The sequence below is a fragment of the Gobio gobio genome (assembly GCF_949357685.1).
Source record: "Gobio gobio genome assembly, chromosome: 22".
Taxonomy (NCBI): domain Eukaryota; kingdom Metazoa; phylum Chordata; class Actinopteri; order Cypriniformes; family Gobionidae; genus Gobio; species Gobio gobio.
This window is the reverse complement of record NC_137118.1, coordinates 8602160-8618796: the sequence shown is the minus strand read 5'-3', so window position 1 is coordinate 8618796 and position 16637 is coordinate 8602160. Positions and strand designations below refer to the sequence as shown.

The 16637-nt window shown below is 40.7% G+C and overlaps 1 protein-coding gene across 1 annotated transcript in view; it reads right to left on the bottom strand.

Annotated features, from left to right (window-relative positions):
* Positions 1-1358: 1358 nt before the first annotated feature.
* mcf2b (MCF.2 cell line derived transforming sequence b) overlaps positions 1359-16637 on the bottom strand; it is a gene marked incomplete at its 3' end in the record, with an annotated part of 29184 nt that continues 13905 nt past the window's right edge. Inside the window, 13 exon segments of the mRNA XM_079805230.1 lie at positions 1359-1430; positions 1434-1471; positions 6969-7072; positions 7956-8068; positions 8213-8319; positions 8552-8748; positions 9602-9653; positions 10171-10249; positions 12929-13021; positions 13397-13618; positions 15416-15541; positions 15624-15716; positions 15806-15898. Of these exon segments, the coding sequence (XP_079661356.1) occupies positions 1359-1430; positions 1434-1471; positions 6969-7072; positions 7956-8068; positions 8213-8319; positions 8552-8748; positions 9602-9653; positions 10171-10249; positions 12929-13021; positions 13397-13618; positions 15416-15541; positions 15624-15716; positions 15806-15898 (1389 nt within the window).

Sequence of the window (16637 nt, the reverse complement as noted above, 5' to 3'; positions counted from 1 at the left end):
AACTGAATTTTCAGCATCATTACTCCAGTCTTCAGTGTCACATGATCTTTTCATTCTTTCTGATATGCTGATTTGGTATTCAAGAAACATCACTTATTATTATCAATATTGAAAACAATTGTGCTGCTTAATATTTTTGAAAACTGTGATACACTGATATATTGATACTGTACATTCTTTAATGAATAGAAAGTTCAAAATAACAGCATTTATTTAATATAGAAATCAATATCAATGCCCTGACTGCCACTTTTGATCAGTTTAATGCATCCTTGCTGGATTCAATTATTAATGTTTAAATATATTTTAAAAAATCTTACTGACCCCAAATGTTTGAACGGCTGTGTATTTATTCATTGTAGTTTTTGATGAGGCTAACTAATAGATGACATCTTGCATATTCACCTCAATGGTTTCTAAGCGGTTAACAAAGTTAAGTGCACATTGTGAATGCAGGAAGGGACAGGGATAAAAGTTCATTTTAAAAATACGTTTTTTTCATGACAGAAACTCAATTATGGTGGATGTGCTGAAAAATGCATTTTAAAACAAAATATTAACAAATTAATTATGCTATTTCTACAGTACTCTCGTATAAAAACACTGAAAACTAAAAAGATGTGCTAAATAGCCCAGAACAGCCATATTTAATCTAACTTAAAGTAACTATGAATATACACACAGGATCATCTGAAGGTGAGCAGCATGTTTTGAATCATAACAGAAAAGCAATAAAGCAATGCTAGTGATTTAAAAGTTTTCACCTCACATACTCCACAAACTAATATTTCTTGCATGTTTCTCTGAAATATTTCTGAAATACTGATGCCAAAGTCAGAATTATAAAAAGAAGAATTAAGATCAACCAAATACGTTTGGAAATGGAATGTTAAGTTTTGGCACAGAAGACTAGTTACTGATGTGAGCTTTCATCTTTTATTCACTGTTGTGCTGGTATCTATTCCAGCATTAAAATGGCTTATTAAAACAAGTGTCCAACCACTGTACCCATCTGAGAAGAGCGAGATCAGCGTACACGCCATGCTATAAACCTTCCGGTTTTAAAATACAATTAAATACTGTGCTAATTAACACAAATACATGTTTCTTATAATGTGTTATGGCACAGTATGGTGATGGTATCTTCCAGTGATGATATGGATCAGTGTAAAGTTTGTGCTTCACAAAGCTCCTTTTATTTCCACACTGTTTTGTTGTAAGTGATGTCTCTTTTTGTCTTTAAATGCAACATAATCCACAATTCTCACTGATGGCAGATGGAAGCTTTCTCTTGACTAGGTGGCTCTGTTTTCCTGACGTTGTGTTTGTTTGTGTGCGTCGGTTTGGCGTGACTGGGATCAGTCCTGAATGACAGTAATGGCCTTTAGGGTTATCACATGGTGGGAGCTGTGTACATGTGGTTTATGTACTTAGATGTTGCTGGGCTTCCTGCTGTTTATATTTCCCGTACCTATGAGACAACAATGAAGTGCTTTAGAAAAAGAAAAGATTCTATTGCAGTATCACAGTATGCTCAGGTCTCTTTATAGGGGTCATGACATGAGAAATCAAATTTTTGACATATTAGAGGTCTTTATACCATTAAAACATTGTGCAAGTTTCATAGCTTAAAACAACCTCCTCATTATGGTAACAGAACAGAAGAGAAGATTCACAAGAATAATGCAACAGGCTTTATTGACAGCAGAGTTCAAAAGCAAACTGAGCAGGTAAGTAGAAACTTAATTTGAGAGAGTCTTGTGAAAGAGCTGGACAGGTTGGTGATGGACTCGAGATCAGGCACAGGGGCCAGGGCTGAGGAAGATGAAGAATTGAAGACGAAGAATCACCATAGGTAAGTTCAATTTAGCAAGGCAATCGGGCAGTAACACACTGTAGTGGTTGACAAGACCAGACACTGAGTGTAGGTGAAGTGCTGGTATTTATGTGTGGTCTTGAGGTGCAACAGGTATACTGAGTCAGTATTCAGGTGACTGTGATCGTGTGGGAGGTGTTATGGGATCTGGTGCTGAAGGCGTAGCTGAGACTGACAGTACCCCCTCCTCCACGGGCAGCTCCCAAAGACGAGCTGTGTGACGACGGTGGCGGCCTCTACCTCTGGGTACAGGACGGTGGTTAGAGTGGAACTCTGTTTGCAGGGACAGGTCCAAGATGTTGTCATGTGGAACCCAGGATCATTCCTCTGGGGCAATCCACAAGATATTCTAGTTGGCCGTCCTCGTGAGTCCAGGATGGTATGCACCTTATAGATGGTTCCTTCATCAGATTCCACTGGAGGAGGAGGTACGTCATCAGCACCAGATCCTGCAGAAGAAGAAACCAGAGAATTAGTGAGGTTTCAACAGGGAGATGTGAAAGGTGGGTGAGATTATGTAGTGTGATGGAAGGTTTAACCTGTATGCAATCTCATTGACTCATCTCTGGATGGTGAATGGATCTATATAGTGGGGACTTGCGACAGGGCAGGTGGATGCAGATGTCCCAGGTGGAGAGCCAGACCTTCTGACCTGGATGGTAGATGGGCCTCGCAGCTCTTCTGGCGTCGACCTGGCTCTTATGCCCCCATACAGCCCTCTGCAGGTGGACATGTGCTGAGTCCCAAACCCTCTCACTCTCCTCGAACAAACTCACCTGACTAGCGAAAGAGGGGCAGTTGGTAACGGAGTATGCATTGGAAGGGTGTTAATCCAGTGGTGGGTTGTCGCAAGGAGTTTTGAGCATACTCAGCCCAAGGGAGATAGCGACTCCAGCTGTGCTGATGACGTGGTAGTATGACCACAGGCAACGTCCGATCTCCTGAACCTTTCACTCGGTTTGTCCATTTGTTTGAGGATAGTATCCCGGAGTAAGGCTGACAGAACACCAGCAGTTGGAAGAAGGTTTTCCATACCCGTGAGATGAAGTGCGGGTGGTGGATGGAAGGCCCTTTAAAGGGATGAGGCAGCATGCCTTACAGAATTGGTCTACAGTGATGAGGATGCATGTGGAGAAAGGCAGATCAGTGATGAATTCTATACAGATGTGTGACCAGGGTCTACGTGGGATGGGAAATGGTACCAGTTTACCTTTGGGTAGGTGATGGAGGGTCTTCGAGATCGAACATATGGGGCAGCCTCCAACAAACCGAGCAACATCCTGGATTATACTTGGCCACCAGTAGCAATTATGGAGGAGCGCAAGGGTTTGCTGAATGCCTGGGTGTCCAGAGCCCAAAGACGGATGAACGGAGTCCATGAGTCGTAAACTGGGAGTCATGAGGTGGATGGTACGAATATGTGCCCCTCAGGACGTCCCGGCGGACCGGGCTCTGAACAAGTGGCAACGACAATTTGGTAATCTAGTGACCACTAGATAGGACTGGCAATGATGGCTGGAGGGAGAAACAGCTTTCGGTAGTTCAGTGTTGTATTTGGGTGAATGTAATCCTGACAGTGCATCAGCCTTTAGATTCTTCTCCCTGGGTCTGAGTCACGAGCAACACGTTCCTTACATATTTTGATGATCTGTTATCACTTCAAAGAGGCCTCCTTTAACTGTTGAAATGCCCTCTTGTCTGATGGATCCCAGGATGGAGACTTGGGCCGGTTCTTTAACATGGAAGTCAGAGGTGCAGTGATCTTACTGAAGTTGGCAACGAAGCGACTATAGAAATTTGCGAATCCCAGGAACCTCTATAGTCCTTGACAGTGGATGGTTGTGCCCAGTTCTTTACTGCCTGTACCTTACCCTGGTCCATCTGAATTATCTGTTCCCTGATGATGTAGCCAGGATGTGAATGGTGGTCTTGTTAAAACTCAAATTTTTCCAGCTTTAAATAAAAATTGGTGAGCTCTCAGTTTTTGCTGGACCTGCGTAATGTGTTGGCAATGGTTGTCCAGGTTTGGCTCCTCAACATACTCCACCATGACCTTCTGCTCCGGGATGGACAGAGGATAAATTTTACCATTAGGAGGAGTTGCCCCATGCAGCAGGTTGATTGTGAAGTCCCATGACCAATGTGGTGGTAATTTAGCCGGCAGCTGTTTACTAAAGACATTCTGGAATGCCCGGTACTCCTGGGGTACTTCCTGATGTTCTCGATGGAGGTTGAATTGATGAAAATGGAGTTGGTCAAATTCACTCTTGTAGGGCTCCTGTGGGAATACTCCTTTAAAAAGTAATTGCCCCACCAATGAATCTCTCCGTTGGACAAGGAAATAGTAGACGACTGTTGTTGCATCCACGGTAGTCCCAAGATGATCTCCGCGGTGAAACCATCCAGCACCACAAAAGATATTTCTTCAGAATGTAGACATCCGATTCACAGCGTAACTGTCAGGGTGCAGTGAGTGATAACACCTTTGCCCAACAGTCTTCCTAAGATGGAGTGGATGCTCAAAGCCTGCAGGCAGGGAATCCTCTGTCAATGAGGCCTTGGGCTGAAATAGAATGACGAGTAGTGGTCACTGTTACTGTAGTATGATGTAAACTGGAGATTTTAGAAGGAAAGTACTCACCACTAGGTGTGGTGACCGAACAGGCATTCAGGAAGCAGATGTCCGCTAGCACCGCAGTGAAGACACAAGTGATTTGTTTATGTGTCACTAGTTCTCCGTACGGGAAAGATGAAGAGAGACAAGCTGCATCCCAGACAGCAGCTGACTCCGAGCCGGATCTGTCTCCGAACCGGCAAATCCGCGTTACAATCACCTCCGTTTCACTGCTCTAATACGTATTCAGCCGGGCCAGGTTTTCGTGGGCGGGAACAGTCACAAAGCAGATTCGGGCCACATTTGGGCCAAATCGCCATAAAGGAGCTGGCCCAGTGATGGTCCGGATGAGTAAAAACGGATCTGTGCCGGTATTGGCCCGTTGTGCCAAAAGACACCGGCCCAAGTCCGATGCGCGGATCTGGCACAGAACTTACGAATGGTCTGGGCCAACTCTGTGCCAGATGATTTTTGCTATCTGGGATTGGTTCGGCGATTGGTGCTGGAGATGCGTATGGTGTGGATACGGATGCGGGGGAAGGATGCTGCAATACAGTGTCAAGATTACAGGCAGTGAGACATTGAGCAATCCTGATGGATCGTTAGATGATATTCTCTAAATCCATCGTGTTTTAATAGATGGCCATCTGTGTACGAATAATTGGAGCGAGACCCTGGTAATAAGCAGTGAACAATAATGCTTCTTTCCATCCACTTGCTGCTGCGAGACTGCAGCAAAAACGCCCTTGGTGGAGATGGTATAACTGATCATGAGAATTACTGAGCACTGACCGCGTGACCAAAGACCTCCTTAAAATGGGTAGTGAAAGCATTGAGTGATTGAGTGACAGGGGCATTCGTTTCCCAAAGGGTCTTCGTCCATTGCAGAGCTTGTCCAGAGAGAATTACAGAGAAATTATGTAGGCAATCACAGATAGCTCTGTAACAGAAACCTGCTGCAATCCGTCTCCACACTTGAGTTTGGCTCTCGCTGGGCCATAGGACTGGCGGATACATCAGAGGAAGAAGCAGTGACTGGAGGCGGAAGTGCCTGATGCATCGCCTCCATCAGTTCTGGGAGAGGATCAGAGGGTGGATTAGGGGAAGCATCGCTATCCATAGCCACTTCTTTTGGTCTGGTCTTCTGTCACGGAACAGTAGAGAAGACTCACAAGGATAATGCAACAGGCATTATTGATAGAGCTCAAAAGCTTGAGACAGTCTTGTGAAAGGTATATTTGCTTGGCAGGTTGGCTCAGGGCTGAAGATCAGGCTCAGGGCTGAGGAAGATGCAGAATCAAAGAATCACTGTAGAGAAGTTCAATGTATCAAGGCAGTCGGGCAGTTACACACTGTAGTTGTTGACAAGACTAGACACTGAGTGTAGGTGAAAAGCTGGTATTTATGTGTGGCTGTGATGAGGTGAAACGGGTGTGCTGAGCCAGTATTCAGGCAACTGAGTTCGTGTAGGAGGTGTTATGGGATCTGGTGCTGAAGATTTAGCTGAGTCAGTGACAATTATAAACAATTATTTATTTAATCAAGCCAAAAACAGCTTGTTTTGATATTGGGAGATTGGTGATGTCACACGGGCAAATACATTTGCATATGACTGCCTCAAGAGCAAGACTGCCTCACTATTGCAAGACAAATAGATATCGCACCATAAAGTATTCAGATGCACGTTCAATTTATGACATAGACCACACGTTTGAGTCTGCTGACAACAGGGCAAATGGAAAAGTGAAAGAACGTTCACTTTAAACTTTAAAGTCCAGTTTAAACAGCTATTTTGTGTCTCTGTGCAGACTTCAGCTGGATCCCAGCATCCACAGCAGTGGATGGTTTATTTTAAATGGCATACTGGATCGCGTCAGAGGATTATATGTTTGCTCGGAGCATTTTATTTTGTAAACGAGGCACAGTGTAATGGAGAGTTTGCGAAGAAACTTTTGTTGAAAGATGAAGCAGCCAACTGTATTGGATCTGAGAGCAGCTGCATCACAAACCAGACAGAAGTAAATTATTTCATTATGCTTTGTCTGTAAATGACAGTTAAATATGGATAATGTTTTTAAAACACTCACGTTCAATATCGAGTGGGCGTTGGTACTGTTTCCTATGCAATGACATTAGCCAATCATAACAATGGCTGTTTACTGACAAGCCATAATCAAATAATCAGCCGTAATGAAAATAATCGTTTTTTTTTCTGCATATATATTTGTTTGTTTTCTGAATAAAACACTTTATTAACAGTGAACCTTATGGAACATTGCAAAATATTAAAATCCACATCATGACCCCTTTAAAATAAAATATTCAACATAATTTTAATGAACATTAGTTCACGTAAGCTGCATTTTAGAGTATAGTGTTCATGACAAAGGTTCTTATTCCAACATCTATTAGACTACAACCCTAATGATTTTTTGTCACCTGCTTACAAGAAGTAGAATTCACTCACCACAATCCCACTTCCAGACCTAATGGAGGGACTTCTGCCTGCATCTCCCAGCATTCTCAGAAGTGTATCTACAGGGAGTGTTCCTTCACCTCCACGAGTCAAATTCTTAACATTCCTGTGAAAATTACAGCATGATATTGATTATTAACTTGTTAATTAGAGTGATGCTTTTTGCATAACTTATGATTCAGAATGATTTAATATGTTCTCGTCCTGAGGGTAATGATTCAATGTTCTATATCAGAAGATAATGCAAAAATATATCTGCATATTGGAACCAAATATTAGGCAATAATTCTTAATAATTATTAAATCTTAAAAAGGCTTTCTGTTTATGTTGGTGGTGTTTTATGCACAATGTATCATATCGGTTAATGGAAGATATTAAAAAAAAATTCATACAGACGGGCCGGTCTGAGTATTTCACAATCTGCTCAGTTACTGGGATTTTCACGCACAACCATTTCTAGGGTTTACAAAGAATGGTAAAAAAAAAAGTTTATCTCAAAATATGGCCTGACCAGGACATCTGCAACTTTCAACGCACCACAAGGTAAGCACATTATTATTATTATTGTGCTTCATTTTTTGAACACGAATTACACATTTTTGACTTTTATGATGTGTGTGAGGGTTAAAGTCTGTTAATTTTTTTTACTCCTGTTTGCTAATTTTTGTACATACTTTTCTACCTGTTTGGGTATTGCTCACTTTCTTTATACTGTATTTGCAAAGTTTTGATCCGGTTTTGTGTTGTATTGTTTTCCTGGCAGGGAAATTGATTAATTTTTATAATTTTATTTTATAATTATTTTTAAGGAGGTAAATGGTCCTTATAAACCTTGGTTGCCATGAAAATTGAATTAGATCACATTCTTTTGGCAGTGAATGTTTTTGGCGAGTTTTGGGTTGTAAAATCGTCAACCAAATATGGAAACACTGCGCCCTATGTTTTTTCTTGTTTAAGAAGCCGGAAATGGAAATAGAAAATTACTCACCAAAGCCCCATAGCGCTCTCCTGCAGCACGTGAATGACATCACCACATTTAATGATAACGTCATCCTTGCCGCACTTTAAGTGATCCACCATTGCTCTATACCTTCCAGGAACCTGAAAAAAAACAAGCAAACCAGCATAATACAAATCATTTAGACTATATAAACCCAACTTCCTTCTTTGTTGAAACCTGATTTCAATTAAAAGTTTCCCCAAAATAACCATGAATCTGTGCGATAGCTAATGGTCCAAGCTCACCAGCAGCACATCGTCCTCTTCATCAGAGTCTGAGATGTTTGAGAGGTCAGTGGTCCAGTCCTCCAGACCTTCACAGATGTCCACTGACTGAGAAGTCCCAGGCCAGCCTGCAACCCACAACCAGCCAAACCATAATGACATTCCAACCATATGGATTGTAAATTTTTCATGTGTTGCAATAACTTGACTCAATTTCATGCATATAAGTGTGCCACAATTTACATATTAAAAATCCCATTCCAAAAACCAATTAAGTTCAATAGCATAATACAGTTTTCTGGACCTTATCAAACAGACTAAATTCCAATGAAAATGGCCTTCCCATGGCCTCTGACTCACTGCAGCGGTTGTGGTGGCGAGGGCGTGGAGAAACGATGACTGGGTCTGTCAGAACCGGACTCACGCGGCCCGAGTCGGCCTCCTCTGAGCTGACGGACGCCCCCTGGAGCTTGCTGTGAGGAAGGACATCAAAACAACCTGAGCAGCCAGTGATCTGTGTGGAACTCCAGGGCATGCACACGGACATATGCCTCACACTGACCCACCGACCGATGAACCGACCGGAAACAAGGGCATCAAAAAAAAAACACAACAACAGCCATCAAACGTCATCACAAACAGGATAATCTTGAACAGGACTGCGGTCAGTAAAAACATGGCAAATAAACTAAATGTGAGTGTAATTTCAAGTCAGTAAATTGACTTTCAGTGAACGTTCAATATTAACTGAGCTGACATGATATTGACTCCAATCCTGTTCCATTGAACAACATGACATTCAAAGAAATTGTTTTGAAAAACCAAATATAAAGTACCATGTGCTGCAAATGGCTTCCAAAATGTAATAATATTTTTACTATACTTATTATAAATACACAACTATTATTTATTACAAATATACATTCCATTCATTTTAGGGTCAATCTAGTTTTAATGTAATTTGTGGGCTAATAATATGACGTATAAAAACATGTCACATCAAAAGTAATCCTAATTATAACATCAACATAATCAAAACTTGCATATTATTAGCCCATGACTAGACTAAAATTACATTAAAACTAGATTTAAATGCATGATTAGGATTCAACGCTGCTTATACAACATTTATTGCAAATAGTATTTTTACATTTGGTTCTCCAAAGTCCAAGCCCAATGTTTCCATCACGTAGGTTTCAAAAAATGAGATCAAGAGTTTTTCATGCCAGTATGATACAGATTAGTACTATACCATCATGCAGATGGACTCAAAGCATACGGTATTTATGAAGGTGATTAACATAAGGCAGAACATAAAAAAAACATGATAAAACCTGTAGATAATTACACATTCTACGTCCATACTATAGAAGAGATTGCAAAAACAAAGTGAGGGGTTTTGAGGATCACCTGTCGCCCAAGGGTGGAAATAATGGCTGCTCACTATCCAGGGGAGCATCACCTGAGAAAGAGAAAGGCAGAGTTTGACCCGCTAAGCACAATTTATTTAAAGGTGCAGTGTGTAGTATTTATGAGGATCTATTGACAGAAATGCAATATAATATACATAACTATGTTGTCAGTGGAGTATAAAGACCTTACATAATGAACCGTTATGTTTTTATTACTTTAGAATGAGCCATTTCTATCTCCATACACCGCGGGTCACCTTACAGGGAAGTCACTATTTTGCGCCGTCATGTTTCTATGGTAGCCCTAAACGGACAAACTGCTCTACAGAGCGCTAGTCACTCTCTGCGCTATCCGACGTCGACATTTTTGTCCAATGTGGCCCCTGTAGCTTCTCTATGTGCTTCGAAAGGGAGGGATGAGCAGTGGGTGATTGCAATTCACAACCTCACCACTAGATGCCGCTAAAATTCACACACTGCACCTTTAAATCAAGAAATAGGCCTACCAATTCAAATAGAAAACGTTAAACACAGATATTAACAGAAACAGAGATGTAATGTAGGAACCTTTGTCAATCTTTTGCTGATTGTTGAGGATTTTTCTAATCTCAGTGAGCCATGCAATCTTCACATCTACTGTTGGAGCCTGCAAAAGAAAACAATTAGGCTATAAAACACAGATATATTTCCACACAAATGTTGGAAGCCAGTAGTAAATGTGACCATGGACCACAAAACCAGTCACAAGGGTCAATTTTTTTTTTAAATTGAGATACACCATCTGAAAAGCTGAATACATACACTTTCCATTGATGTATGGTTTGTTAGCATTGGACAGAAGATATAACTATTTGAAAATCTGGAATCTGAGGGTGCAAAAAAAATCTAAATATTGAGAAAATTGCCTTTAAAGTTGTCCAAATGAAGTCCTTAGCAATGCATATTACTAATAATACATTTTTTTATATATTTACGGTAGGAAATTTACAAAATATCTTCTTGGAACATGATCTTTACTTAACATCCTATGGATTTTTGGCATAAAAGAAAAATTCATAATTTTGACCCATATAATGTATTGTTGGATATTGCCACAAATATCGTGGGCGGGAACAGTCACAAAGCAGATTCGGGCCACATTTGGGCCAAATCGCAACGGTGCAACTTATGACTGGTTTTGTGGTCCAGGGTCACAAATGTTTTTCTTATTTGATAATCTTTTTACTTATTTAACATTTATTTCCATTTTTAAATGTTGTATTTCATTTATATATAAAATGGCATATCATTTATATGTTTTTTTCTGATTTTTTTATTTTCATATATTTTAATTACAACCCCAAATCAGAAAAAGTTGGGACAGCATGGAAAATGCAAATAAATAAAAAAAAGAAGTGATTTCTAAATTTACTTTGACTTGTATTTCATTGCAGACAATATGAACAAAAAATATTTCATGTTTTGTCTGGTCAACTTCATGTCATTTGTAAATATGCATCCTTTCCTGTCATTCAGACCTGCAACACATTTAAAAAAAAGTTGGGACAGTAAAGCATTTACCACTTTGTAATGTTGCCATTCCTTTTCACAACACTTAAAAGACGTTTAGGGACTGAAGACACCAAGTGATGAAGTGTTTCAGGTGTAATTTTGTCCCATTCTCCCTGCAAACAAGTCTTAAGGTGGGCAACAGTACGGGGTCTTCGTTGTCGCATTTTGCGCTTCAAAATGCGCCACACATTTTCTATTGGAGACAGGTCGGGACTGTAGGCAGGCCAGTCAAGTACCCGTACCCTCTTCCTCCGCAGCCAGGACTTTGTAATGTGTGCAGAATGTGGTTTTGCATTGTCTTGTTGAAATATGCATGGACGTCCCTGGAAAAGATGTCTTCTTGAAGGCACCATATTATGCTCCAAAATCTCTATGTACTTTTCAGCATTAATGGTGCCTTCACAGAAGTGCAAGTTACCTTTGCCAAGGGCACTGACACAACCCCGTACCATGACAGACCCTGGCTTTTGGACTTGTTGCTGATAACAGTCTGGATGATCCTTTTCTTCTTTGGTCCGGAGCACACGGTGTCCATTCCTCCCAAAAAATACCTCAAATACTGATTCATCTGACCACAGTACACGTTTCCACTGTGTGATGGTCCATCCCAGATGCCTCCGAGCCCAGAGAAGTTGACGGCGCTTCTGGACACTGTTAACATAGGGCTTCCTTTTGGCACAGTACAGTTTTAACTGGCATTTGTGGATGTAACTACGTATTGTGGTACTTGACAAAGGTTTGCCAAAGTAGTCCTGAGCCCATGTGGTGATATCGCTTATAGATGAATGACGATTCTTGATGCAGTGCTGCCTGAGGGATCGGAGATCATGGTTGTTCAGCTTAGGCTTGCGCCCTTGTCCTTTACGCACTGAAATTCCTCCAGATTCCTTGAATCTTTTAATTATGTTATGCACTGTTGAATGTGAAATATCCAAATCTCTTCCTATCTTTCTTTGAGGAACATTGTTTTCAAACATTTCAATAATTTTCTCACGTATTTGTTGGCAAACTGGCGATCCTCGGCCCATCTTTGCTCCTAAAGGATTTGACCTTTCTTGGATGCTGCTTTCGTACCAAATCATAATTACAATCACCTGTTGACATCACCTGTTTCAAATCACATCATTATTTAACCATTTTATCTCATTACTAGCCCTAAATTGCTCCTGTCCCAACTTTTTTTGAAATGTGTTGCAGGTCTGAATGACAGGAAAGGATGCATATTTACAAATGACATGAAGTTGACCAGACAAAACATGAAATATTTCGTGTTCATATTGTCTGCAATGAAATACAAGTCAAAGTAAATTTAGAAATCACTTTTTTTTTTTTTTTGCGTTTTCCATGCTGTCTCAACTTTTTCTGATTTGGGGTTGTACTTTATTCTATTATTTACTTTTTTATTTCAAGCTATATTATCATTATAACTATTTTAGTCATGTAAAATAATACTTTTTATATATATTTTGAATCTCATATTTTAAATATGATCTCACGACTTCTGGACTGCAGTGTATATGAAATCCGTCTCAAAAATGGCAAAGAATTTATTCTGAAGTATATATAAAGCCCACACATTACTTAGTTCTGCAAGTTCTACAAACAAATTTGCGTTCAGGGCTTGACATTAACGTTCGCTGTGAACAAGCGATTTTTGAGATATCCCCACCAGCGAGGAGGTATAGAGGAGGCGTTAGTAAGTGATGACAGAGGCACTTGTAACTTTTTATCCATTGCAGTCTGTGGAGTTTTAACCTCGATAAAAATGACTCACCTGAACAACATACACCTCCTCTTTTCCGTTGTACCAAATTTCAAACTTCTTTACGTCCCCTTTGACGTTTTCTGTGATCCCAACAGCACTCATCTGCAAATGAAACAGAGGGGTCAAAGACCTCACATGGAAATTCAGTAATGCGGTATTTTAATAACCTTGTGGGTTTTTAAACTGCCAGTGGAATTTGTGTTAAGCCTAAAACCTCTTTCATAAAAACGTCAATCTCTTTGAGCACACTTAAAATAGGGCTGGGATAAACAAATAGGTGCTTAACTTCAACACCAGTGCAACACAACATGCTCGAAAATGGTTCAAGTGATGAAAGTAGGTCAAAGTTGGCTGGTTAGCAGCATGGTGGATGTGGTAACTGCACCATCTGGCTGCCAAAATCATTGTACTACGCTGATGGTCATTCAAAAGTAGTCATGCATTCTGACCAAATAAATATTTAAATGCCTCTCTCACCATCAAGCAGTGTTTAAAGCTGTAAGAGGCTGTCCGATCATGTCCCTCTCCACTCTCCTCTCTCTTCTTGCAGAAAAGCAGAGCTCTTTCATGAAGGAACAGATGCCTTTGCATGGGTTTAAAGCGAGCCATGTCCTTCATGCGCGTTGGGCCTTTCCTATGGTTGATCCAGACGTTGAAGGAGCCCTGCATAAGGACGCGGCCCAGGTCACTCAATTCACCCTATACAAAGAACACATAGAAAAGCAAATGTGGGAATGCAAATAGAAACACTTTTAGTTCATTTCAGACTATATTCTAATAACAAACACATATTTCATCAACTATCAGTCACGATAAACATTAAAATGCCCCATTATGCTTTTTCGGATATTACCTTTCATATAGTATGTAGCGGTTTGTGAATGTCAAAGATCAAAGTGCGCGATAAATTGAGTTTTTGTCAAAAAAGATAGAACCGATTCGGAACTGCACGAACCTACATAGGTTTGTAGATAATGCCAGCCTATGGTTTTCAACGGCCGTCTGGGAACAACGTCTACTCTGACCTGCCCTCAAACACTGTAGTTGTAGCTGAGGCCTGAAAGAATTTAGTTTGTGTTGTTTTCTGCGCTGCGAAAGCAAATTCACTTTGCATGCACTTCCAACTTTTACTACGGTAAAACCAACGCCATCGTTACTGTTCGTATCACTGTGTATCAAGTGCTGAGGAAGCCTCCGGAGCTGAAATTCAGATATGGTAATGTGCATTTTGTTTCTGACAACCGGTTGCAAGCGGTTGACCAATCACAACAGACTGAGCCATCTGACCAATCAGAGCAGAGTATGCTCGCAGAAAGGCGGGAATTAGAGAAAAAGGTTGATGCTGCTTTTTTAACCTTAAAGGGTTAGTTCACCCAAAAATGAAAATTCTGTCATTAATTACTCACCCTCATGTCGTTCGACACCCGTAAGACCTCCGTTCATATTCGGAACACAAATGAAGATATTTTTGTTGAAAGCTGATGGCTGAGAAAGGCTTCAGATAGGCCTCCATTGGCATTCAGTACATTTACACTGCCAAGATGCATAAAAGGCACTTAAAACGTTGTTACAAAGTCCATCTCACCACAGTGACTCTACAATAATTTTACGATGCGACGACAATAGTTTTTGTGCGCAAAAAAAAATCAAAATAACACCTTGGGCCGGTTGCATAAACCGTTAAAGAAAAATTCTTTAAGACTGTTCATAATTTTTTTTAAATCAGTTACATAAAAACATAGACTGGCCTAATTTGATACGAAAAGTAAGACTGAATGCCACTTGCCTAACTGCTAGTGGCTCATACTAGATCTTAAGACTAGATCTTAAGATGTCTTAACATATTGGCTTAGTTTATGCAACTGGCCCCTTTATCCAACTTGTTCTTGTCTTCCATGTGTGCTTCCACGACGCATGCGCGAGAATATGACGCAGATCCGGCGTTCGGACACATGACCCAGAAGCGATTTGTTTACAAGCAGAGGAAGACGCGCGTGTCTAAGCTGTTGGATTCTACATTGATCGTGCTTTAGGTCTCGCGCATGCGTCGTGGAGGCATACGGAAGACAATAACAAGTTGGATAAAGGTGTTATTTTGATTTTTTTTTGCGCACAAAAACTATTGTCGTCGCATCGTAAAATTATTGTAGAGCTACTGTGGTGAGATGGACTTTGTAACGACGTTTTAAATGCCTTTTATGGGTCTTGGGAGTATAAATGTACTGAATGCCAATGGAGGCCTATCTGAAGCCTTTCTCAGCCATCAGCTTTCAACTAAAATATCTTCATTTGTGTTCCGAATATGGTCTTACGGGTGTCGAACGACATGAGGGTGAGTAATTAATGACAGAATTTTCATTTTTGGGTGAACTAACCCTTTAAATGCATGTAAACATATTGTAAGAGACCTTCAAAACAAAATTAGGAACCTTTAAAATAGCATAATAGGCGCACTTTAATAATCCTCCTGTCTCCATTCTCATTTGTTGGCCACACCTCATAACCGGTGATGGCAATTTGATGCATGGAGTCGTTGACAGACTTGAGGAGATCCAGCATGGCATTTAGCGCCCCCTGCAGCTCAGATGCATACTGTGAGTTTGAGCTGTGCTTTAGGAGTTCCTAATCAAACAGACAGGGAGCATTTAGTGAAAATAGACATTTGGGGGGGAAATTACAATTTGGGTTTGGTTTGGTTAAGCACCTTCAGAAGAAGCTGGTACTTGGTCAAACGTTGAACTGGTTTCAACAAATACGAGTCCAGTCCTAGTTTATGATCCAGCTTCCTTTTGCACTCCTAAATAAGGAAAATAAAATTAGCAAAATAAAATATTTAATTGTTATTGTATGGTTGTGTGAATTCCCAAAAAATATCCACATCAATACCTGGATGAAGACTGAATCAGAACACTGCCTCCAGAGGGCATCTGAGCGAGGTTTGTTCTGGCAGTAGCGTTCGTAGACCTGAAAATGTTCTTTCTGCAAAACAATTCATTACAAGAGAACTGTTAAAGGGCATAGATCAGTGGTTCCTATACTACTTTTCTAAGGCGTCACCACCGAATCTTCAGCACCTCAGCAGAATAATTCATATTTACCTGGATTGTGAATGTGAGTTCACAGTCTATTGAGTGTGATGCAATAAAAGGCAGTGTACCACAAAATAATGGCAAAAAATGTCTTTCTGTTGAGATGTCATCAGAGCCTGCATGCAAAAACAACGTCCAACGTGACCAATCTAGTCACGAACAAACAATTTACAAACCAGTGATTCTTACGAGTTGGTTCTTTTATATTCTTATCAGTACATATACTGTTATATATACTGATCAGGCATAACATTATGACCTAATATTGTGTTGGTCCCCCTTTTGCTGCCAAAACAGCCCTGACCCATCGAGGCATGGACTCCACTTGAGCCCTGAAGGTGTGCTGTGGTTTCGGGCACCAAGATGTTAGCAGCAGATCCTTCAAGTCCTGTAAGTTGCAAGGTGGGGTCTCCATGGATCGGACTTGTTTGTTCAGCACATCCCACAGATGCTCGATTGGATTGAGATCTGGGGAATTTGGAGGTCAAGTCAACACCTCAAACTCGTGCTCCTCAAACCATTCCTGAACCCTTTTTGCTTTGAGGCAGGGCACATTATCCTGCTGAAAGAGCCACAGCCTCCAGGGAATACCATTTCCAACAATGGTTGGAACAGTGGTCTGCAACAAT